The sequence below is a fragment of the Sceloporus occidentalis genome, unplaced genomic scaffold, assembly GCF_023333645.1.
Source record: "Sceloporus occidentalis isolate IW3139 unplaced genomic scaffold, rSceOcc1.0.p SCAF_46, whole genome shotgun sequence".
Taxonomy (NCBI): Eukaryota; Metazoa; Chordata; class Lepidosauria; order Squamata; family Phrynosomatidae; genus Sceloporus; species Sceloporus occidentalis.
The window spans coordinates 6,124,151-6,148,323 of record NW_028317026.1 but is presented as its reverse complement, the minus strand read 5'-3'; the positions used below and the strand labels follow the sequence as shown (position 1 = coordinate 6,148,323).

Genomic DNA, 24,173 nt, shown 5'->3' with positions numbered 1-24,173 from the left:
TGGCAAACCAGTATTAAATGTTTAAAATTATTTATTTAAATAATTTATGTACATAGATCCAGTCCATTTTCTAAATGCAAACATTTACAAGGAGAAAGGAAAAAAATACTAAATCATAAACAGTTAATGACTTAAATACTAACAAAACTGATTAAGGGTGTAACCACCATAATAGCCATAGCCGCATCACAGGAGCCACAACCACTCTGGCCACCACAACAGCTGCTGCTAATAGCATTATCGTATTTGACTTTTTAAAAAAGCCCATGTTTCTGGCACCTCGTCTACCGCTTCAACGTTAGGAATGCAAGTGAAGACTCGGCATCATAAAAAATAAAAAAACTTAAATTTTGTTTGAATGTCTCAGACAGTGTTTTTAGATGCATGTCTCTGTCATCAGTGTTAGCGGTGGTACCTGGAGATGTAAGGGCTCCCCAAGCGCCTCAACTAACAGACAGAAGAAGTGAGACCAAATCGGCACAAGCTTGGGACACGGCCACCAGATATGCAGTGGGGTCCCTTCATCATCACAGCCTCTGAAGCAGATAGGAGAGTGTGCTGGGAACATGTGGTGCAGCCGTGAAGGCTTGAGGTGCCAGAGAGACAGCACCTTGAAACAGTTCATGATTGATTCATACTTTAACCCCTTGATGACAATTGACGGTCCGGGGACGTCATCCACAAATATCCCGTTAGCGACAATTGACGTGCCAGGACCGTCATGGCTTTAAAAGGGTGTTAAAAAAAAATAAAAAATAAAAATGGTAACATGTAAAAATTATTTTCCACTGATGTCACCACCAGGGGAGCCTTCCAGTTCCAAAAAAAAAGAAAAAGAAAAAAAAGGCCAAAAAATAAATAAATATATATATATATGTATAAACAGGGGAAAGAAAAAATGTCGGTGCGCTAAGCTAGTCTCAGGCTCAAATAATACAAATGTATAATGTGAGGCCTACCAAACAGTGTGAGCATGCTGCAAATACAGTGTGTTGGCTGTACAATGTATACAAAAAACAAAATACTGTCTGCGCTTCTCACCCTAATAACACATTTATATAATATATATATATATATATATATATATATATATATATATATATATAGAAAAATGCACACGTCCCAAATGTGGCCTTTTAGCCCCCAAACAAGTTCTATTGGGCACATTGGATTGGCCGGGTGCAAAGATGGTTTAAATGTCATCATCAGTATTATCAAAGGTAGATAACACATTGCAAACTCCCCAGGGTATGGCGTGTGATAATATAGTGTACCCCAACGGAATTGCTCAATAAAACATGGTAAATGTGTTGTGTATATAAAACAAATATCACAATGCTCGCCTTAGCTGCTGGATTTCCCTGATCACTAAAAGCAAGTGGACTAAGTAATTCTGGTGACAATTAAAACGTAGTTTTTGGGCATCACATTAGAAGAAGCCAAAATAGTCAATGAGGGCCGCACAGCACACAGAAATCAAATTACTAACAAACGAGCACCGAGGGCTTAAACGGAACACACGCATGGGTTTCGCTAACTAGAACCAAGTGACGAGTGACGTCATCGCGACATTCCCCTACCGCGACGCTCTGGTTGCCATGTTTAGGTTTCCTAGGCGTTGCTAGGCTGGGATTTGTCGCATCTAAAAAACGTCAGTGACAGGCTGTTGGGACGATAGGAAATGCATTCTTCTCTTCCCAGGATAAGAGCCTAATAAACAGAGCATCGTGTAGCGAGCGGGCATCTACATTATTATATGCTTTTTAAGCAACCATCACTTTCGTTTTTCTTTCGATTGACATAGGAAGAAATGTACTAAACGAAGTGGGATATATATATATTCATACAGAAGAACGAGGGCCAGCACCATGGAGCTCCAATTAAACCGTGCGGATTACCTCCAGGTATAGCTTGATCTAATCCTTCCTATTCTTGTTAACTCTTTCTGTGCACATTGGTGGGGCTTCCACATAAGCAGATGCATAGATGCTTATCACTGATCAATGATGAGCTCACTAAATAATTAACGTTTCTGTTGGATCTATTCGAAATTCGGGATTCAAATCACCATATATATGGTATAAATATATATATTTAGTAACAATTTGTCTGATCCATAATTTTGTTCCGGGAACAGAAAGCAGTACTGATGGGTTGTTGCCTTCGGAACTTGAAGTGAGTGTGTTAGTTTTGTAATTAAGTAAAAAAAATAATGACAGGTCTATGGTTTATTTCCTTAGCACACTTGAATATATGAAATGTGTTTTTAAAAAAAAAAAATTATAATCCTCTCTTGTGTTAGAGCCGGGAAACTACAAATCAATCAGAGATGCCTGTACGTGCGCGTCATTTACTATTGGTTGTAATTTTTATGGGATGTAGTCTAGTTTTTTGTTACCTGGAACTTACGCTTTGAGTTATCCTAAACCCAGTTATGTTCTGCAGGTGGGAGTAACGTCACAGAAAACAATGAAACTGCTCCCCGCGTCCGGACGACGCGCAACTCAAAAGGTACTGGAATTTTAAAGGTTTGATGCGTTTCTCAATGGAAATGTAAGTTTTCTAATTAACTTTTCTAAACTCTGGGGACCGATGGGTATAGTTATGGAAAAGTATGACATGCGTGTTCATTGGTTTGTCTCTCTTTGGGATGTGAGACTATAATGGTTTTTTTTTCTCATAAACCTCATATAGATTAAATTAGGTTTATTTAATTAAAAAGAGAGTTGTGGTTTGACGTCCTTGACTTCTCTATACGTTATGAAGGTATAATCGTATGCATTATATAAGGTCAGCTCAGGCCTTCTTGCTGGGGAAGCCTGCTAGTGTTGCATCTTCATAATAATCAGTAAAATTACAGAATTGAAACCCCAACTCTCCTGCCATCCCTTCTTTTCCTTAATAAACCCCAGCAATACCAATAGGATCCATAAACCTGCTTTAGGCTCTTTGGGGCTTGTCGGGGACTCAGTGGGGACTCAGTCATAGACATCTATTGGTAAAGGAAACCAATGTGATTAAAATGTTAATATTAAACACTATAAGTGGTTCAGGGAAATCCAGATTTACACCTATGGAGATTGATGAACGACATTTTAATAATGAATGGCAGACCAGTATCTGTGTTTAAAAAGATTTATTTAAATAATTTATGTAGACAGCTCTGGATGGTGTCCGTCTTCCAAGTGCATAAACAGTAAATGCTGCTAATAGCGTCACCGCATTTGACTTTTTAATAAAGCCCGTGTTTCTGGCACCTCGTCTACCGCTTCAACGTTAGGAATGCAAGTGAAGACTTGGCCTCATAACCTAGCTATGACATAAAGAAAGATTCTAGAACAGCCAGGTGACTGTGACCTATCGCTTCCATCATAGAACCAAGGAGACTTTTTAAAGAGACAGGGTACATTTTTCTTATATACTATATTAGTGTAAACAGACCATGGCATAGAATCTCAAGTGTTGTGTTTAACATGGTTTATCAGTAGCTAGAAAACTAGTTGGAGATGCTGTTAGGTTCCCTCTCTCGAGATAAAAGGATGGAATTAAGTTTCAATTAGTTGCAAATCCACCTCCCTCATGCTTACACCCAGAAACACATATCCTTTTGCTTAGCTAAAGATGTCAAATTATTATCATTATTATTTTATATAGTGCCTTCATATTCCGCAGCGCTGTACAATGGGATGACAGTTTTTCTTGAACCTTCTTGAAGAAAAGCTCTTGGCTTTGGAACATTAAAGTGCGTATGATGGCTGTGTCCCTTTAAATGGCTTCCGTACTGCTTATTCTCTGTACCAGCTCCTGGCCGGTGGCCTGCTCACCTGCCGATATACCATGAAGCCTAAAGCAGCAGCTCTACGGAGTAGTACTTTGTGATCAGGAGGAGATGAGAGGTTCTGTTAGAAATAAACAAACAGTCTTAGCCAAAAGGTTCTTTTAAGGTTAACCGGTTTTGACAGATGTAGTGAATAGTTTACAGTAGTTCTGGGGTTAAAACAAAATCAGTCCCAGAAAACTGCAGGAAAGAAAATGAATGCATATTCCTTGAAGGCAGATCCTTGAAGAATGGTACACATTCTCTAGCATTTACAAATAAAAGTATGAGTAATATATTCCTCGCCCCTTTGTCACTGCTTCCCTTTGGTGGTAACAGACTTGTGCCCATAAACTATTTAATATGCACGTTTTGCCACCGTTTTCGACAGATTTTAGATCCCATAATGTGAAATATTCCCCCTTTTCATTTAAAACCAAGCTTTTAAAAAAATCACGAACTATAGGTAATTTTAATAAATTAGTAAATGCTAAGTGCTGTGGAGATACTTGAAGGAAAAAAATTGGTCTATATTAATCTAATTTAGCTATCACAAATTGCATCAGTACAAAAATTTCATAGACTGATAAGCCAGTTAATTAATGAACTGACTAATAAGTCATGGCTAAAATTAAAGCGTAGTAGTGATGACTTCTAATCCTAAATTATTATTTTACTTAGTTGCTTTTAATATTCCATCTTATTAAGAGCAGATGGAGCCGAAGGGAACACATAATTAATAACAAAACACATATTCCTTTGGGTATTCTTCTCTGCCTCTTTTAACATGTGCTCCCCCTAGTGGATAAATCCATGAAGTACAACTTTTAACTTCTTACTGTGCTTCTGTCAAATAACCTCAACAAATGACTTTGGAGAGTTTTAAAATTATTGGATAGCATTTCTACATGTGTTCACTAAAGGCAGCGGTGACAGGAGAGTTGCAGTTTCAAGTCCTGGCCTTCGCTACATTATGAAAGGCCAACTTCAATGAGCTTCTGCTATAGAAGAGTATGGCTGTCCCTGTATAATGGATAGGTTAACAATTGAATTATAAATTATGCAGGGTCCGCTCAGCCCTTACTGCTGGAAAAACTTTCCAGTAATGGCCTTTCTTCGGAAAAAAAAAAAAATTTTTAGGAAGTTGAACCCACAACATTCCCTTGTTAGCAAATGTTAATGATATCATATTATGGTAACCGCAAGTAAAATTAGAATTTTCTGTATATATTTTCTAGTGTAACAAGTAACTTATGAATTCTATATTCAGCCTTCTTATCAAATATGGTCGAGAGAAGTGTAAGTACATCTGGCTACTCAAATGTATGGTTATTTTGCATGATCTCCCGGGGTAAATATGGAATAATAGTACTGCATATGAGCAGACGAAGATGTTTCTTTGAGCATGGTCCCTCTCACTTTTGGTTTGTCTAAGCTCAAGTTGTCATGTGGTGCACGTGTCCTGTTTACCCGTTGTACAGCACTGTGAAATATGATGGCACTGTGTAAATCAATACTAATAAAAATGGATGTCTGCTGACGATCAATCTCGGGTTCATACTTCTTCAACATGTGGTTCTTTTTTCCATTTCTTTTAGGTAGTCGTCGGGGACCAAGATGGTATTATTACATGCTTTGGAATCAAGAAAAATGAAGCCGTGGTAAGATTTCATTGCACTTTAGCAATTGCTCAATCAGTACAGAACATCACAGCGGCTGAGACACTGGACTGTGGAATAATTGGGTAGGGTAATAAAAATGCTATGCATCCACTTCATTCAGCATGTAATGTTTCTTGTGTAAGTACGGGTATTTGAACTGGCTTTCTTTGTATCTATTCTACTACACTGCCCTTACATTATATTACGTTTATTTATACAGCGCCAGCAGATTCCGTAGCGCTGTTACAATCAGTAGAATATTTTAAAATCACAAACAATAGCACGCTGGTACAAAAGGAGAAGAGGGCCCTCCTCTTGTGAGCTTACAATCTAGTCAGTAGTTGAGGGAGTAGTGAAACAGTAAGAGAGGACTGCTTGGATGAGGATGAGTTCATCATGTCGGGGCGATCTGTAGAGGTTGTTGTTTGTTCAGGTGGCTTGATTAGGATGGTGGCTGTGAGTGTTAGGTGGAAAGGTTGTACGCTTCTCGGTTTTCAGATCAGCAGAGACCCCTTTCTTTAGATTTTACGTTTAGACTTTCATTTGCAGCCGGTTTTCAAGACCCTGCCAGGGCAAAAGATCTCGAGGCTGGAACTTGGAGGGGCTCTTGGCACAGTCCAGGAGAAGATATTTGCTGCCGCCGGATCTGAAGTTCGAGGCTTCACCAAGAGAGGAAAACAGTTTCTGTCTTTTGAAACCAACCTTACTGAAAGCATCAAAGCTATGTAAGCTATATGAATTGGATTACACTGCACACTGTGGATCTGACAATTTTTTGGCTTTGTAAACGTATGAGAAGTTGAGGAACCGCATTATCAATAGAAATCTATATTATTATGTTAATTTTTGTTGATAAAAAATCTAATTTGGAAATCATGAGATCTGTAAATCAAACGTGCAGAAGCAGTGAAGCTTCTTATGTGGTTGTGTTTCTAGCCAACAGTCAGGATCAGATATTAGAAGTTGCAGCTTGTTTTTTGAGTAGGGGTGCAACAACTAATCGATAAAATCGATAATAATCGATGTTAAAGATTTTCATTATGGATTAATTGAATCAATTTTATCGAAATATAAGATGAGGGTTTTTCAGAGCACAACACTGAGATCCAGATCTCCCGCAGCGCTGCAGACATCCACCGCTGCTGCCCTCCTATTACGCTGGAGCTTCTATGATGGAGTACCGGCGTGACTTGACCTTCTGGTGCTCAGTCAAAGAAGCCCCAGCGGAAGTGAAGGGCAGCAGCGAAGATCTGCACTGTCTGTGCATACGTTCACCGGCTGCCAGAGAGGAGGCTCCCCTGCAGCGCTGCATGAGACCTGGATCCTCCACTCTGGCAGCCGGTGAATGTCTGCACGATGCGTGCGGACTACCTCCGCTACTGCCCTTCATTTTCTCTTGGGCTTTTATAATGGAGCACCAGTGTCACATGACCTTCCAGTGCTCAGTCATAGAATCTCCAGCGAAAGTGCCAGCCAGCAGCAGAGGTTTGTCTATGTGATATAAGGCATATCAGGGGGACAGAGTGGCATATAGGGGGCATAAGGCATAGCTAGGGGGTATAAGGCATATCCCTGGGGCGGATTTGCATATCTAAGGGTATAAGCCATATCTGGGGGGCAGAGTGACAAGCCTGGGGTCAGAAGTGCATAACTGGGGGGGAGGGGGGTTGGAAAATAAAAGGAAATAAAAACAAGAAACGCATTTTTTTTTCAATCATAGTTTTTTATTAAATATGAAAAAAAATGTTTACATATGAATTAATATTTACTAGTAAAACTTTTTTAGGGAATTAAACCTAGTTTGAGAAATATTGTGTTTGGGTTCTTGTACCTTATGTCGGTAAAATAGGAAGGTGACACATGTTAAAGTAAATTTTAAGTTGTTTTTATTCTGCTGTGTTTTTAACACTCAGCTTGTTCATTAAATTATTTTAGAATTAAATGTGTGCATTATTCTTTAGGCATATCTCTGGCTCAGATCTCTTCCTATGTGCCAGTTATATCTACAATCATTACTGCGACTGTAAAGACCAACACTATTACTTGTCAGGGGACAAAATCAGTGATGTTCTCTGTTTGCCTGTGGGGAAATTAGAGCGCATCACTCCTATCCTGGCATGTCAAGATCGAGTGCTTCGGATTCTAGAGGTATTTGTCCTTTTTTTATTATTATTATTCAGTGCATGTGCCCATTTTTCTACAGTATTATGTAATATGTTGACCCATCATAAATAGTTATGATCAATGGGACCAACCAGCCTTCCTTTCCATTTTAATCAATAGTATCAGATTAAAAATATTGTGCTGTTTTCTTTTTTAAAACAACTTTTGCATAATGTTTCGGTCATTGTGCATTAGCCATTCATATGTATTATAGCTCTGTTTAGCACCCAGTACTGCCTGTAGCAAACAATAGAATGGCTTGTTGTTAATCGCCAAAGAGGGACATTCTGAATGATGAAAGTCTTTGGAGGCAAGGACTTCATTAACATTGCCATAATCAGCTAAGTGTGTTGTCGTAGAAGAGAAAGTCACCCAAAATATCACATGACCAACAACAATGGCAGCCTCCTTGGAACAACAGGAGGAAAACCAGGTTTTTGACAATGGTTTTACATACAAAAAGGGTTTGAGAACAACTCAGCCACTTAATAGTCTGCCCTAAGGAGCTTCCTCTGTCAAGAGCATCTCATGGTTTAGCTCACGTTTGCCATTACAGAGGAAAAATCTCCATCAACATCCAGAAATACATGCTAGGCAAATTTCCTTTGCACGAGTAAACAAGCAACCTCAGGTGTACGTTTCAGCCTTCATGGGCCTCGTCAGTAGGGGGCAGTTAGTTTCCATCTAGGCACAAGTTAGCAAGGAGATCCACGTCTGGACTATCCTTTATACTCTGTGTAGATCCCAAGAGAACAACTCAACCGAGAATACATCTGATTTTATATTGTGTGCATTAGAGGGACACTCCATCGACCATTTGCATTTTAATGTATATGATAGCTGAGAGTTCCCTTTAAATTTAGGTGGTGTCACATTTGCAAATGCATGGTTAGATTCTGCAGAATAGACCTATATGCCTTTGCCCGCCCCATAGCTATTTTCCATGCAGGAGATGTGTCCATCCAAGCACATCTTATAACATGTGTCAGCTGTAGGAGAGGTTTAATGGGGATCTGGAAAATTATTTTCTGTACCCATTGGAGGTATTTTTTTCTTTTCTCTGTTAATGATGCACCAATGGAAAGTGATGCACTTGGCAAGTTCCCTTTAATGTCTCGGGTATAATGGAGATGACCATTAAAAAATGGGGCAGTAGCTGCCTTGTAAACATGACTGGACTGGAGATGCGTAGGAGGCTTTAGCACTTTTCAGAGTAGCTCTTATGTGTTGTTAAATGTTTGTATGTTTTTTTTCTGTGGTTATTGATAAGTATTGAAACAGTATTTCGGAACTAACCTTCCTTACAGTAGCCTTATGCTAACATAAACCTGAAATTGTTCCAATGGCAATGAGCTTCTCAGAATTTGGAGATGTCTTTCCCTGGAGATGTTTCTATTATCGTAGGGTTTCATGTTCAATGTGACTACATTGCAAGTGTTTGTTTTTTCTTTTTTTTTTTTTTTTACTAATGGATAAGTGTTAATGAACTTCCAGGGCTCTGATTTGGTGTATGAAATTGAAGTTCCTGGCCCGCCCTCTGTTTTGACTTTGAATGGTGGGAATGGCGGTAAGTGTTAAATTGTCTATTCACCTTCCTCTGAATGGTGTGCTGAAAGAAAACAAGTTGTTCTGTTGCTTTTTCCATGCTGTCCAACACCAAACATAATTTACCGTTTCCCTATGCATTTTATGTATTTCTAAGTTCCTAATAATACAAATAATGGGTTTATTTTTTGGTGTAAATGAGTTATTAATAATTATTACAATCATTTGTCCCATTGCCAAAAAATATTTGCAATAACCAAGAATGTGGAAACGTAGTGTTATAATTGAGTTAATTATGCGGCGGGGCAACTTTGTGCCGCATGACAAGTTAATCAAATCTTTTTTGGAGTATTTGTTCTTCTCTATCCCATGTATTAATAATAATTTTTTGATTTACAATACTGTGGATATCGGGTCCGCATCAAATGTGCAATATAGTCCAATTTGCTAAACTAACTGTTTTGTGAGCCTGCATACCGAACAGTGATGGACATATAAATAGTTTTACCCAACAGCAATTTAGCAAAATAATTAAAGCTTCATAAAAAGTGTTTTCCTCTTAAAGGTTATTTAATTTAATTTTTAACAAAATCAACTTGCACCGATTATAAATGAGTGTGATTCATTAAATTATAAGATATATTTATATTTTATAGTATAAGTGCCAATCTGTATAAAAAGTCACATGGTAAACATATTACAGCAACATTATTTATCTTTCCTGGAAGGTGACAGTGGAGAAGAGGTTTTGTACGGGACATCTGATGGAAAATTAGGATTACTTCAGATTACAAAGAGTTCCCCGGTGCCCAAGTGGGAAATATTCAACGAGAAAAAAAGAGGAGGTTTGTATTCTTCACAAGGCATACGAGAGGGCATATATATCCTCTAGATTGTAAGCTTGCGAGCAGGGCTCTCTCCACCAAATGTATCGGTTTGTCTTAGTCTGTCAATTCTTGTCTTGTCATATCCCTTGAATTTATGTATTGTATTAAGCGCTGCGTAAACTGTTGGCGCTATATAAATAAAGCATAATAATAATAAAAATAATAATAATCAATAGATATATATATATATATATAGGTATAGTGTACAGAGAGCAATATGTCCTGCGGCCTTATACTAAAGTTATTGGTTTGTTTCCAAAAGTATTAGTCCGTTGCTTGTGGCTCCAACAGAAATAAAGTAGTTATTTTAAAAAATCATAAAAAAATGAATTGGCAGACATTATGCCTCACAATAGTGTACGTGGTTATACATTTGTCTAGATGTTTGCAGGGGAATTTGGTAGATTTCTTAAAACATGGATTATTATTTTTGTTGCTAGGAATCTTATGCCTTGATAACTTTGACATTTTGGGAGATGGTGTTAAGGATTTACTAGTTGGTCGAGATGATGGATCTGTGGAAGTGTATGGACTTGACAGCGCAAGCGAGCCTGTCCTCCGCTTTGAGCATGTAAGTATATAACTGTATAATTGTATAAAGTTTACAGGTGCTGTTCCCCTTTTCCACTAATTTTGTCTCTCATTGTAAATAAATTAATTTGATTATAAGACAAACCTGATTATAAGATGACCCCCCAAACTTTGGATCTTAATGAAAGAAAAGGCCTAAATATATCTAACCCACTTCTTTTGCTTTCATTGCTCTCGCTCAAGCTCTCTTACTCACTCTCACACTTTCTCACACTCTCATTCACTCACGTTCTCTGTCAATGTTTCCTTAACAGCTCCACTTCTTCTCTTGCCTTTTCTTGTTCTTCTTTCTTTGTTTCTTTTGAACTAGACCTCCCGAAGCACTTCTGTAAAAGCACACCCTCACCACTGATTGGAGGAACGGGTCGGAGGCTGTAATTGTGGCTCTGCCTTTTTTACGGAAGTACTCAGAGTACTTACCAATGTTTGATTACACTCTCTTCCTGTAATGTTTTGAATGTTTTTTCTGTAGCAGGCATCGGGACAATAAAGTTAAGCACTAATAATATTTGTATGCATTATTTGTTCAGTTAATCCCTTTTCCTTTACACATATTGTAATAATCCAGCAGCCAGGCTAAAATGGAAAATATGATGGTTTTCGGTGTATTTTCAATGGTATCTTCAGATTCTCAGATAGAAAAGTAAAGTACAGAGAGTGTTTTTGCTGTTTGTTATTTTACAGGAACACTTTTATATTACTGGTATACTTGCACATTAACAATTGGGTTATAATTGCAAAACGGCAGGGCTCTCTTGCCAAGCAAGGCCAGCGTCCTATTAAACCTTGAATTGCAGTTGAAACTGATGAGAAAAATAAAAATAAGATCCATTTTTCTTTCTTCCCTTCACGTAAACCAGTTCTTATCTAATTATATTTTTTTATTCCGCGTAGACGGAACAGCATCTTTAAAAGATCTAATGCATATGCTCTAAATAAATGTCATACATAACAGTAAGCGAACATAGATTGTAAATCTGCTAGAGCTTTATACAGTTCCATAACAACCACGAATCGTCCACATATGCTCGCACCATAGCTTTAAAACAGAGTAGACTGTGGTCTTCAAGGTCGTTAAATGCCATTCAAAAAGCCCCTCCACAGTTAACAGCGCCTGTAAACAATCACAGGGAATAAAGTGATATTTCACGGATATATGGGACACCTGGATTAGGTAAATGATTAATTACAACATCCCTTTCCCTTAAAAGCTCATTTCATTGTGAGCAAGGGTACTCCCACAAGGCATTATATACTGAACACCTGGCACCTACACGGACCCTAGTTCTTACACCTCTAGAACTCTTGAAACAAGTTTCTTTTCCTTTTCGATCATGTAACATAAAGCTCTACCTCTATTATTTGTGCTGAATGTCGCAGCTCATCTCATTCTTACTTTAGGTTTTGTACAGAAGAACTGTACCAGCCTTGTTCATAGTTATGTGTAAAAATTGTCCAGGAAGGATCCCATTATGCCAATGCAGTCCTTACTTAGGGGATCTGATAAAGTGAATGAAAAGTTTCAAAATATCAACTTTTAAATAACTTTAACGTGGAAATAGGGCCACGTATTCTCACTATGATGCTAATAAAGATTGGAGGCATGGGGACCCTGGTTTAATCTACCTATTTGGAATCACAATAAGAGGCACAGCTGGATACTTAGTCTTCTAATATTAAATGCCTAGTAATCAGAAGCGTATTTGAGATTGGCTCTATTCTTGGCAAAAGCACATTCATGATAGATATAACAATGAGTATTTTTTTTCCAGACCTTGACAGAAAGCATAACATCGATACAAGGGGGCTGTGTTGGGAGAGAAGGCTATGACGAAATAGTACTAGCTACGTATTCCGGTAGGTTTCAGAAATTAACACTGCATATAATAATCCAAATTAATTAAGGCAAGCATTAATTTTAACATAGCTTCATTTTGCCACAGCAGTGATCATGAGTGTTTGGACGTTATTGAGTGTTAATATTGAGTCTGTAGTTCTTAATGAGGATATGTCTAGGACTCTTAAAAGTATTGCTAGGGCTGTTGGTATGGGGAAGCTAAGCACTTCCAAGATCATCCAAACACACAATAAAACAGGATTCCTTTCAAAGCACAAAAGAAAGCATGGTCAACAATGAAAACAATCCCATGAACTGAAAAACATGGGGTGGGAAAGTAATCCTCAGAAAGGCTCTCCATATGGATCTGGCAGCTGGAGAGGTTTTTATTTATTGCTCCACAGCGTGGCATTGACTACTTGATGTAGGAAGAACAGCAAGAAGACCAGTCAAGAAAAAGCCGTATTCTTCATTGCCTCATTAGAGGTCTCACGTCTGATTGTACATACCAGGCTTTTGTGTAAAATAACACTGTATGTATGATACACTTTACTACCCACCAATCTCATATATTAATAGCTGTATTAAGGGCTTAATCCCATTGAAAACCTATGGGCTGTCAACAAGGATTGATAGGACCAATTCAGCAAACCAAGATTGAAGAAATATTTTCGCATACGAGAAAAACAGCTACAATATGTACTGCCTATATATAAAGTATGAAGATGGATCTACTGCCATTCAAAAGTTTGGGGTCACTTAGAAATGTCTTTGTTTTTGAAATAAACGCATACTTGATCAATTAAAATAACATAAAAGGGATCAGAAATACAGCGTAGACATCGTTAATGACTATTGTAGCTGAATTGTAATTGAATGTCTTCAAAGGCATACAGAGGCCCTTTATCAGAAACTTGGTTCGCTAATTAGAGTTTAAAAGGCTAATTGATCATTAGAAAACCCTTTTGCAATTACATTAGCACAGCTATAAATCTCCCTTTTTCCCTGTCTGTGTGTGTGTGTGTTTGTATATATATATAATTATTTTTTCTTATTTATTTTTTATTTGTTTTACATTTTATTTAGGGTGGATCACTGGACTTACCACAGAGCCCTTACATAAGGAGGCTGGCCCTGGTGAAGAGATAAAAATAAGCCAAGAAATGCAGAACAAGATCGCTTCCCTCAGGTTGGCTTATACATGATTATATCTTCTTTTTGTGATTCTGAATAAATCCAAACAGCCACTGTGGATACAAATCCCAGACTCTATGAATAGTTTATTTCATTTGCGCTACATTCTCTTAGAAGTCATGCATCTCAATGGAATTGCCAAAGAGCCTTAATAACACACTGGTTTAATATGTTCTTAGCTAATAGCTGACACTAGCTTTTCCAAGTAAACACTTGTAGAAAGGTTGATATACACACACACATATATATCATAATCTCTGTTAAAATTATACTATATATGTCCCCATGTATAGCCAGAGCCACCAACAAAGCAACTATTTGCTGCCAAAAAATTATTCTCACTAATATATAAAAAATATATTGTATTTAATTACAATATTGCATTTGCATTTATTTAATTAAATAAATGCAAAAGAAAGAAGAACACAAAAACACAAAGTGATTCCTAAAGCCTACTACTTATTAGACAGTGTCTGAAGATAACAGATTTTTTTTAAAAAAGCATTCCCTTTAAAAAAAACATACTTGACTATCTGCTCTGCCTATGACCTGAGAAGTACATTGCTCACAGTGCCACGGTACCAAACGAATAATGTTTAATGTATTTTTACATTACTAGTGTGCTAACATTAATTTTATATATATATATATATATATATATTATATGTTATTAAGGCTCTTTGGCAATATATATATATATATATATATATATATATATATATATATATATATATATATATATATATATATAAAATTAATGTTAGCACACTAGTAATGTAAAAATACATTAAACAAGTATTATAGTCATACTTGACTATCTGCTCTGCCTATGACCTGAGAAGTACATTGCTCACAGTGCCACGGTACCAAACGAATAATGTTTAATGTATTTTTACATTACTAGTGTGCTAACATTAATTTTATATATATATATATGGTATAGGCTAGGTATTAGCATAGTACCATTGCATGTGTGTGGTTGTCATGATACAAGCTTTCCACGGCATTAAGGAACAATACCTACTGATAAAACATATTGCCACTGTGTGTTTGTGTATTCATGAAACAGTGCTACTCAAAACTACATCAGTTGGTGCAAGACCAGGTAACATTTAGCTCCATACCCCAATCACTGTGAAAGATGCTGTAGATGGGCAATTGTCTTCTCTTGTTAGATCTGAATTGGATCAGCTTCAGTACAAGGTCCTTCAGGAACGTGAGAGGTACCAGCACTCTTCTCAGTCCAGCACTGCTGTCTCTGCTGTTCCAGTGTTCAGCGTCAATGACAAGTTTACCCTAAACCGCGAGGATGCCAGCTACAGCCTTATCCTGGAAGTGCAGATGGCCATTGACAATGTATTGATGCAGGTTGGTTCTTACGGGTTACACAGATATAGATTTGTGTTCCACTTCTGCATTGTCATTGTTGCTGGTGTAAATCCTTTACTGATCGGATCCAGTAATTATCAAGATGCAGGATTTTTTGCATGTGATTATTATATAACATACATTTTTAGAGGCAAGCTTGTAATATAAAAAATATTATAAAAAAATAACAGATACCAAATAGAATGACTGCATATAAAATGTTTACAGGATAAATGGCTCTGACATTTTTAGAAAATGTAAGGCTCTTAAGTTTGTCTTTCCACCCAGGTGCAATCATAAGCAATGTTGTGTCTATCTTAGTATTACCATTAAGCCTTTTATATATTTATTTTCATCTAAGAAAGGTACACAGGGATTTAGCTTTGCTGGTAATGAAGTTAGACCCATACTGTGTATCATCGTTTGCCTGTTTCTTTAGCCGATTTCATGGTCTTTATATTTACAGAGCGATGTTCCCGTGGACCTGTTGGATGTGGATAAGAATTCAGCTGTTGTCAGCTTTAGTGGCTGTGATACAGAGGTTAGTGCTTATCTATAGAGATAATACACAGCGCCCCAGTGTAAAAAAACAAAACAAAAAACATTCTGACTAGTCTGCCCATTGTCATGCACTTCTAATATCACAAATGTCTTTTTTGCTTTCTTTTAAATCTCGAGAAAAGATGCATTTGCTTCCCTGCCTCACCTTGACCCCCAGTACTCGCATACATATGCAAAGTGAGGTGTTGATTGCTTAATGTGTATAAGCAAATCCCCATATGTGCATTTGTTTAACGCCGATTCCTTCACTCCCTGAGGGCCCAGTTCCTGATGCAGTGTCTTCATAGATGTATGCGAGTTAACTGGTGTTGATTGGGAGGAAGGGGAGCGGTAATTCTGGAGATAGTTTGATGAAGGCTTGGTGATGTGTCTGGTGATGTATATGTCCCCTAATATGCCTCTTGCTAATAAAGGCACATATGCATTGGAGATCTTCTATCAGCACCAAGAGCGTGATAGTACCTTGGTATTTCTCAGAAGAGATATTTATTTGTTATATTTGTTTTTACTATTATCTATGGTTATTTGCAAAATATATACATTATTATTTCTAATTCTCTCTTAGAGTGCCAAAGGAAATATTAAGTATATATATATATATATATATATATATATATATATATATATATATATATTAGTAGTAATCTATGTGTGTGACTAGGCTTTCCCAGTTTTGTTTTTTTACCAAGGAAAGAGGTAAAGCTGTCTTTCTCGTAAGTGAAAGACAGCTTGGAATTGCTGATCAGCTGCACATGCGGGGGAAGCAACCCTGTCTTTCCAAGTCTAGTAATTGTACCCCCGATGCGCGGTCAGGCATTCATTCTACATTCTGGTCCATAACACTGAGCAATGTTAATTGTTTCATTACGTGTTAACATGGAGCAACACTCTTGGAGAAGATTACATAAATTATCACAATTATTATTCCTTTTTCATGTATATACGGTAATAACTTTTTATTTGCAGCCAAATGGCAATTTCCTTCTTGCTACGTATCGCTGCCAGGCGAACACAACGCGACTGGAACTGAAGGTAAGTATAAAGAAAAAACTTTTATAGTGTGCAATTGTGTGTACGTTTTCATTAATGTGAATTAGTGTTAGTTGTCCCCATTAACCAGGCTCAAGATCTAAATCCCCACCTAGCCATGGTCACACTTTGCCAGGGCAGCCATCTGGGAGCGGTGTCCAACGCTGGTGTACTCGCTCCATCTTTTTTTTTTTTTTTTTACATGGGGATGACGCTTCAGAAGACATGGAGGGACATGGATTGGGTGCCAAATTTGCTTCTGAGCCTGTAGTCTATGTAACACTATGGTCACTGTGATATAAAAGTTACACTGCATTGAAAAGTAGCTGCCGCTTGCTACTTTCCATTAGTTTATCAGTCTAACACTATACAAACATCAGAGCAGAGGACAACAATAAAAAATGTACATTGCTTCTTTGTGTGTGCTGAAAGTGATATCTAGAGAATGTGACATACAATTTGATCTTTATTTATGCAGATTCGCTCAATAGAGGGCCAGTATGGAACCCTACAAGCCTATATAACCCCCCGAATTCAACCAAAAACATGCCAAGTCCGCCAGTACCAGATTAAACCTCTCTCTTTACATCAGAGGACTCATGCTATTGATGAAAACAGGTACTTTGTCAGGCCGGAAAAATAAGCTAAATGCAATAATAGATGCATACAATGTACTTTATCCACATCATTCTAGCATTTTAGTTGGCAGCAATAATGTGGCTAAATGCGTTTTGCCCACAGGTTCAACATTTAACTGAACTTACAACTCAGGGCCTCATCGTCAATGCATTTAATGCAAAAATATTGAACTAAAATGTTACACACTGTAAAAGTAATTTCTGCTTGTCCTCAATCCTGCCCATCTAGTTTCTGTATTCACAGCTTTGTCTAATCAATGCTCCTTAATGCAGGGGTAACAAATTAACAAATTTGGTTTGCATCTAGGAGCCAGCCAAAAACGTTCCCCGATCAAGTTTTTATTTTCCTGGCGCTATACATTTACGCACTCCAAAGCCATACAGTAAAAGACGGATGCTAACATCTTATGCTCACAAACACTGACACCTTACAGTAACACACACACTCTAACATTTCACGCTTACGTACAAACATACTAACACCATGCACTAATACACACATACTCTAACACTATATGCTGACACACACTCATGCTAATGCCTTACTGTAACATAAACAACACCATACACGCTAGCACCACATGCATACTGGCTATATATATATATATATATATATATATATATATATATATATATATTACATACAGAGCAACTATGGACACATACACAATGAATCTGGTACTACAATACAGTAGACATGCTGCCACTGTACATTTACACACACACCGACTCTAGCACTATACATATATTCATATACACATTGCTACTACAGTATGCACACACTCACAGACTATACATATACACACTGTCTCTGACACTACAGTTTACATATACACAAACTGACTCTAGCACTATACATATACACACCTAAACACTGGCTCTGCCACTACAGTATACATACACACAAACTGACTCCAGCACTATACATTTACGCACCGACTCTGACCCTACAGTATACATACACTGACTCTAGACACTGTAGTATACACACTCATATACACTACTCCCTCCCTCCTCTTCTCACCATGTGCAGACCAGCCACATCGCTGACTATCTTCTGCCATCGTGAATCTGGCACCCTATCCTTTCCTGTGGGGGCGCGGTCAGGCGAGGGTCATGAGGCACTTAGCAGGGTCACATGATGTGCATTATGTGATTCCGCTGGGAGCCTCACTGCACTTGTTACACTCCACCCCTACAGGAATGAATAGTGTTCTGGATTCATGATGGCAGCCTTGCAAAACCCAGGTGCCAGGAAGTGGTTTCTAGTCACCATGGCAACTTGGCGCCCCGTGTTTGTCGAGCCCTGCATTAAGGGTTGCAAAGCATAAACGATGTTAGGTATCTTAAATAATAGCAGGAGAGATTTGGGGGGAATGTTGATGAAGGCGCATTGATACATCCTCCTGAGAAATGGTGGTGCATGCTGTAATTGTTAGTTGCACCTTATTGCTGGTTCTGGTTTCCAAGTACATTATGTACATACTACATAAATGTTAGGTCTATAGGTAGGGAGTAAAAAAATAATAAATACAGCTTGTGTTACTAAAGTAGGCTTTAAACATTAACCAATAATCTTTTGGTTAAAAATGTGGAATACGGTGCATGCGTTCTTTTTTGAATCTCATACCTATGCTGGCCAATCACCATTCCTGGTTCCAGTTTTTTGTAGATCAGCTTGCATGGAAAATACTGATGAGTTTATGTTAATGTTTCTGTTTGGCTTTCTGTCACTCCAGACCTATGAACACTTTGAGTCTGACAGGCCAGTTCAGCTTTGCCGAAATACATTCATGGGTAGTGTTTTGTCTGCCTGAAGTTCCCGAGAAAACTCCAGTAGGGGAGAATATCACTTTCTACTTTCAAAACACATTTCTGGACACTCAGCTTGAGTGCTCGTACAGGTAAACATGGTGTTTAATTCGTAAAGCCTCTCTGATGAAGACGTTAATGCATAGCATAGAACTAAAATGTATTTCTTCTGCCTTATACTGATCTCTATGAACGCATCGTTCTTGGCTGCTACATTGCCTTGGGTTCAGCTCTGAACAGATGCACTGGGGCTATGTGTCAATGAAACCCTGCTTCCCCGAGTTACACATTCATAAAGTGAACCTGCAATTTCAGGAAGAGATGGTCATGCTAAAGCTGCTCATGCATACGAAAAACAATGTTTTGCGTAGATTACCACTATAATATTGTAGTTGATTAAAAACAAAAAGAATGAGTGTAGAAGTATAGATGATATTTGTGCCAAATGTATGACAGAGCCTGCCATTTTCAATTTTATTTATATTTTCCTGCAGAAAAGGAGAAGGCGTTTTTAAATCTGACAATATCTCCACTATCTCTATCTTGAAAGACGTACTCTCAAAAGAAGCTACTAAAAGAAAGATTAATCTGAACATCTCTTATGGTAACAAGATTTCCCATCTCTCTCGTTTCATGTCAATCACATTTTACATTCCTTAATACTATTTCCAGCAGATTCCATAATGCTATTTCATTTGGGATGAATACAACATTAACTAAATAATATTGACAGTATACATAATTAACACTGGCACATGTTAAGACACACCGATATAGAAGAAGGAGAGGACTTAATCTTTTAAGATAATATCCGTGCTAAATTTCATATGCGTAAGTTACTTATTAAGACTCCATTTTGAGTCCAACGTGGATGCACTTAGGCCAACGTGGCTGTTTATTAATTCTGTTATCATCAAGCGTTTTATAGCCTTCCATAAACTTCATAAGGCATTGGTTCCTTAAGCACGACCTGGGAAGAATTTAACTCTGCTGGTGGAACCCTGCCCACTACAGCTGCTCAGCGTGCCTTACAGTGGCATTGCCAAACGTTGAGGTCTCCTTCAAAGTTAAGCTGGCTAATGGGGCTTAGTTTGGCCTGGCTGAATTTTAGTGAATGCTCAAGCATTATCACATGTCAAGTCAACATGCTATGTTTGGGTCTCATTAGCAGTTAGAGTATCATCCACATGCCTTGCCATGGCTGAAAATGAGAGGGGGGTGTAATGGGTGTAAATGCAGACAGGCAAGAATGATTAACAATAAGAAAAAAAATCACAGTCATGTCAATGTAGTTAGAGAATGTTTTGGCCACAACATAACTAACTTTGTCATCATAAAGTAGGAATAAATTTAGTATTTCATGTTGGCATTTGTCTCTTTTTTTTCCTCCTTGTACCTGAGCAGACATAAAAGAGGAGTCTGTCGGCCACACTCTGAAAATGATTCACCCAAAGCTTGAATATCAGCTGCTCTTGGCCAAAAAGGTCCATTTAATTGATGCCCTCAAAGTAGGTGTATAATTTATTATTATTATAATAATTCAGATGATTTCTGACAAATCCACAGATGATCCTTCTAAATATTTAAGCCCTTTCTCATGTCTATCACAGATTTAGAATAGCCTTACACAGCTAAGCTCTTCACCATCATAGCTTGAGGTGGATTGGGTTGACGTGACATCCAGCTGTCCCCAGTAGGACCTCAAGCATTATGGAGGGTTTTGATTTTATTTTCCTTGCTTTTTACGGAAGTTTTTAGCTTTGTTGTTTTTGTTCGGTGGGAGGCAAGCCTCAGTTGAGTATTTGTATGTATTACGTTGAGCCATCTCAGCCCGTGAAGGAGAAACAGGATAGAGCTGGCCTGTAGAAATGGAGTTACGTTTTTTTTATTTCACTTGCTGTTTAGTAAGCAAATGCAGATACTCAATGGCCACTACTGCTTGATGGATAAAAATATACCGTTCCACTTCTACAAGTAAAAATGTGTCCCATTTCTCTCCAAGGAGCTTCAGGTCCACGAGGGAAACACAGATTTTCTGATCCCAGAATACCGTTCTATTTTACAAGAGGCTGAAAAGCTCCAGGAAGAGTATAAGAAGCAGCCTGCCCACCTTGAAAGACTGTATGGTGAGAGCTCCCTGTGAACATTATTTGCTTATTAGGCATGTGTGTGATGTAATTTTATGTGTTTTTGTGCTGTACACATGTGCAGGTATCCATGTTTAAAAGGTTACCAATTCAGCATTTTTGGGTTAAAATAAAAAGCTGTTTCATTCCCAGATCTGTGCAGATTACTTCTTATGACTGGTTTATTTAGCAAGAAGACTCTTTTGCATACAATCAAATTTACACAAAGACTCCCTTGCAAAATAAACTACAGGTTAATGGGATAAGTATTTTCTTTCAGTGTTTTCATACTCACTGATGTTTTTTCATATTGTTTTGCAGGCATGATAACAGACCTCTTCATTGACAAATTCAAATTCAAAGGCACCAATGTGAAAACTAAGGTCCCTCTTTTACTGGAAATTTTGGACAACTATGACCAGAATGCCCTGATGACATTTTTTGATACTGCTTAAAGAATTAGCACTTTGCCCCCCACGTATAAGTCACCCTGAGTGATAGGCTGAAACTAATTTGGATGCACTGAAAATACTCATCTGACCTACTCTAAACTGCGTTGAGGGCTCTGCACTGATTTTATGATCAGCTCAGTTTGAGTAAGTCCTGTATTCTGAACTTTTTTCTTTTTTTCCTCTGAAGCCCGGGGTAATTTGTGCGTCCAGCGACACTGTGAATACAGGTGCTCCGAGTAGGTTAAGGCCACGGGTAAAGGAGGCCCCTTAATCTGTGGCTGCACGTAGTACTCTCATACTCAAGTCAAGGTAGGGCTGGATCTTCTAGATTCTCCACGAAGAGAAGACCCCCTGAAGTCTTCAATGAGGGATGGTTGCCAAAAGGCTCAACCATCCCTTCCACCAAAAAAGGACCCAACTCCACTGTGACATTTTCAAACGGGCCACTAAAAACTGTGACGATAACTGAATTCCACACATGCACAAAAAAGTGCTAATGAAACGTGTGATTGGTGTGCTGTATCTGGCCCCAACCCAAGGAGCTATAGGCCAGGGCAGATTTAAGTAAGCTATGAAGGGCCTAGGTGGATTCTAGTGCACTTATGAAATCAAACTTGTGTAAGTGCCCCCTCACAAACACATAAACATGTGGTGAGTGCCCTGGCGGAGCAAACTAGAGGGCTCTAGAAATCATACCCCGGGCTTCATGAAGCCCTCTCGGCTTTTTTCCCTCTCTCTCAGTAGATCTTAGCCAAAATGCAGATTCACAAACTGTACAATATTTTTACATATTTGATGTCTTATTTCAAGGGTAAGCAGCCTTCGGAACACATGTTGCTTGTTGCTGGCTAAAGGTAGTATGAGTGGTAGTCAGAGTTGTTTATCCCTCTGTTTGTTATTCCTTCCTGGAATATGATGCCTTTTTAAATAATGTATTTCCTACGTTAGGAGAATCGCATAGGCATTTGTTGACTTATAGTAGCAATGAAATGAAATTAGCAAAAAAAATTGTGAGAGTTTAATAAACTGGTCTGTGTCTTAGGTGTGGAAGGCGCAGGCTTCTGGGAGCACTCAATGCTTCAGTAGCAAGAGAATTTCAAGGACGCAATTATAATTTATTTGTTAATGTATGCAATCATCTTTCACATAAAATGTTTTTAATGTTTGAATTTTGTATTTATAGTTATACCAATCGCTTTCAGAGAGAGCATAATGTAACTAAATAACCTGAATAGGTAACAACAAAGACTTGGACTAGCTGAAGTGAAAGGAAAGTGGAAAAAACTCCTACCCACTTCAGTTTTGGGCCTGTACATGTCTAGAAGGACACCCGTAATAACTTTGTATATGAAGGGTGAGTCCAGCATGGCTTAGCTAATATCCACCATGCCCAGCTTGCCTGCCTCTAGTAATGACAATCATTTTCTGTGTTTTAAATTCCAGATTAAACTAAGCAACATATATATATAAAACCTGTCTTATGTCTATACCATGGGTCAAGCCATCTTGTTGTTTTCAGGATCTCTTCAATTATTCCTTTACTGCTTAAAGTCGTCGGCTTGATTTGTATCCTTTATTTCATTGAAAACCAGATAATTTTGCATTGTATTCTGACTTTTTTGAGGGAAAGACTTTTTTGAGTGTCACATGACTGCTACATTTTCAATTAAAAGCACTATGTAGTAGGATAAACAGATGACTTTAACTCCATTGCCTGTAAAAAAAACAAAAAACGAAAAAAAAACAGTAGCAATGATTTTTATTAAGCAATTTTTGCAATATACAATTTCAGTAAGTGTTCCCGGTCAATGAATACATTGCTTACCCTACTACACATTGCTGGATAAAAGCTCTCTGGGCAACCTAGGCACAGGACTCCCTCTCCCCAAGCCGGAAAAAAACCCTCAAGTTCATCTAACTTTCTTTTCCCTACTTTTTAGAGTAACTTTTTTTCTCATGTACCTTAGTATATGCTTAGCTTTCACGGTCTAGAATCTTTGATAGTTATATGGGGTTTAGTCAGAGAATTGAATTACAAACCATACCATTTCTACTACCTCTAGCGCTAGATTTAGGTTACGCTAGTGTATTAAAAAGTAATTTAGAAATAAAAAAAAATAGAGATTTGCTTAAAGGAACGTGTTCTACAAACTGAGTACTATCAGCAATAATTAATGTAGCAACATTCATATTACTATATAGTTGGTTTGGACATACAGTTTCTATATGAACTGTGTAATAAATTGCAAATCAACATTTGTTTTTAAATTGTTTAATTAATAAGTTTTATATATAAGTTTTATATATTATATATATATATATATATATATATATATATATACACACACACTTAGGACAAACACTGTGATTTGTGGATGTAATTCACAGCGTTTGTATCTCCTATAAAATGAAGGTGCCTTCCACTACTAATGTACGTATTTGATAAACAGAGTAGGATATATTGAAGTGGGAAATGTCTTGTTTCCACAGCA

At 37.8% G+C, this 24,173-nt stretch overlaps 1 protein-coding gene across 1 annotated transcript; it reads left to right on the top strand.

Moving 5' to 3' along the window:
- Positions 1 to 1,868: 1,868 nt before the first annotated feature.
- Positions 1,869 to 21,684, top strand: LOC149289376 (BBSome complex member BBS7). The gene is made up of 19 exons (XM_089490757.1): positions 1,869 to 1,904; positions 2,446 to 2,511; positions 5,416 to 5,478; positions 6,028 to 6,203; positions 7,440 to 7,626; positions 9,136 to 9,208; positions 9,915 to 10,031; positions 10,514 to 10,644; positions 12,437 to 12,521; positions 13,588 to 13,690; positions 14,871 to 15,063; positions 15,530 to 15,604; positions 16,591 to 16,656; positions 17,132 to 17,271; positions 19,031 to 19,195; positions 19,598 to 19,707; positions 20,508 to 20,611; positions 21,106 to 21,229; positions 21,551 to 21,684. The coding sequence occupies exons 1-19, from the start codon at positions 1,869 to 1,871 to the stop codon at positions 21,682 to 21,684; spliced, it is 2,148 nt and encodes a 715-aa protein (XP_089346883.1).
- The last annotated feature ends 2,489 nt before the right edge of the window (positions 21,685 to 24,173 follow it).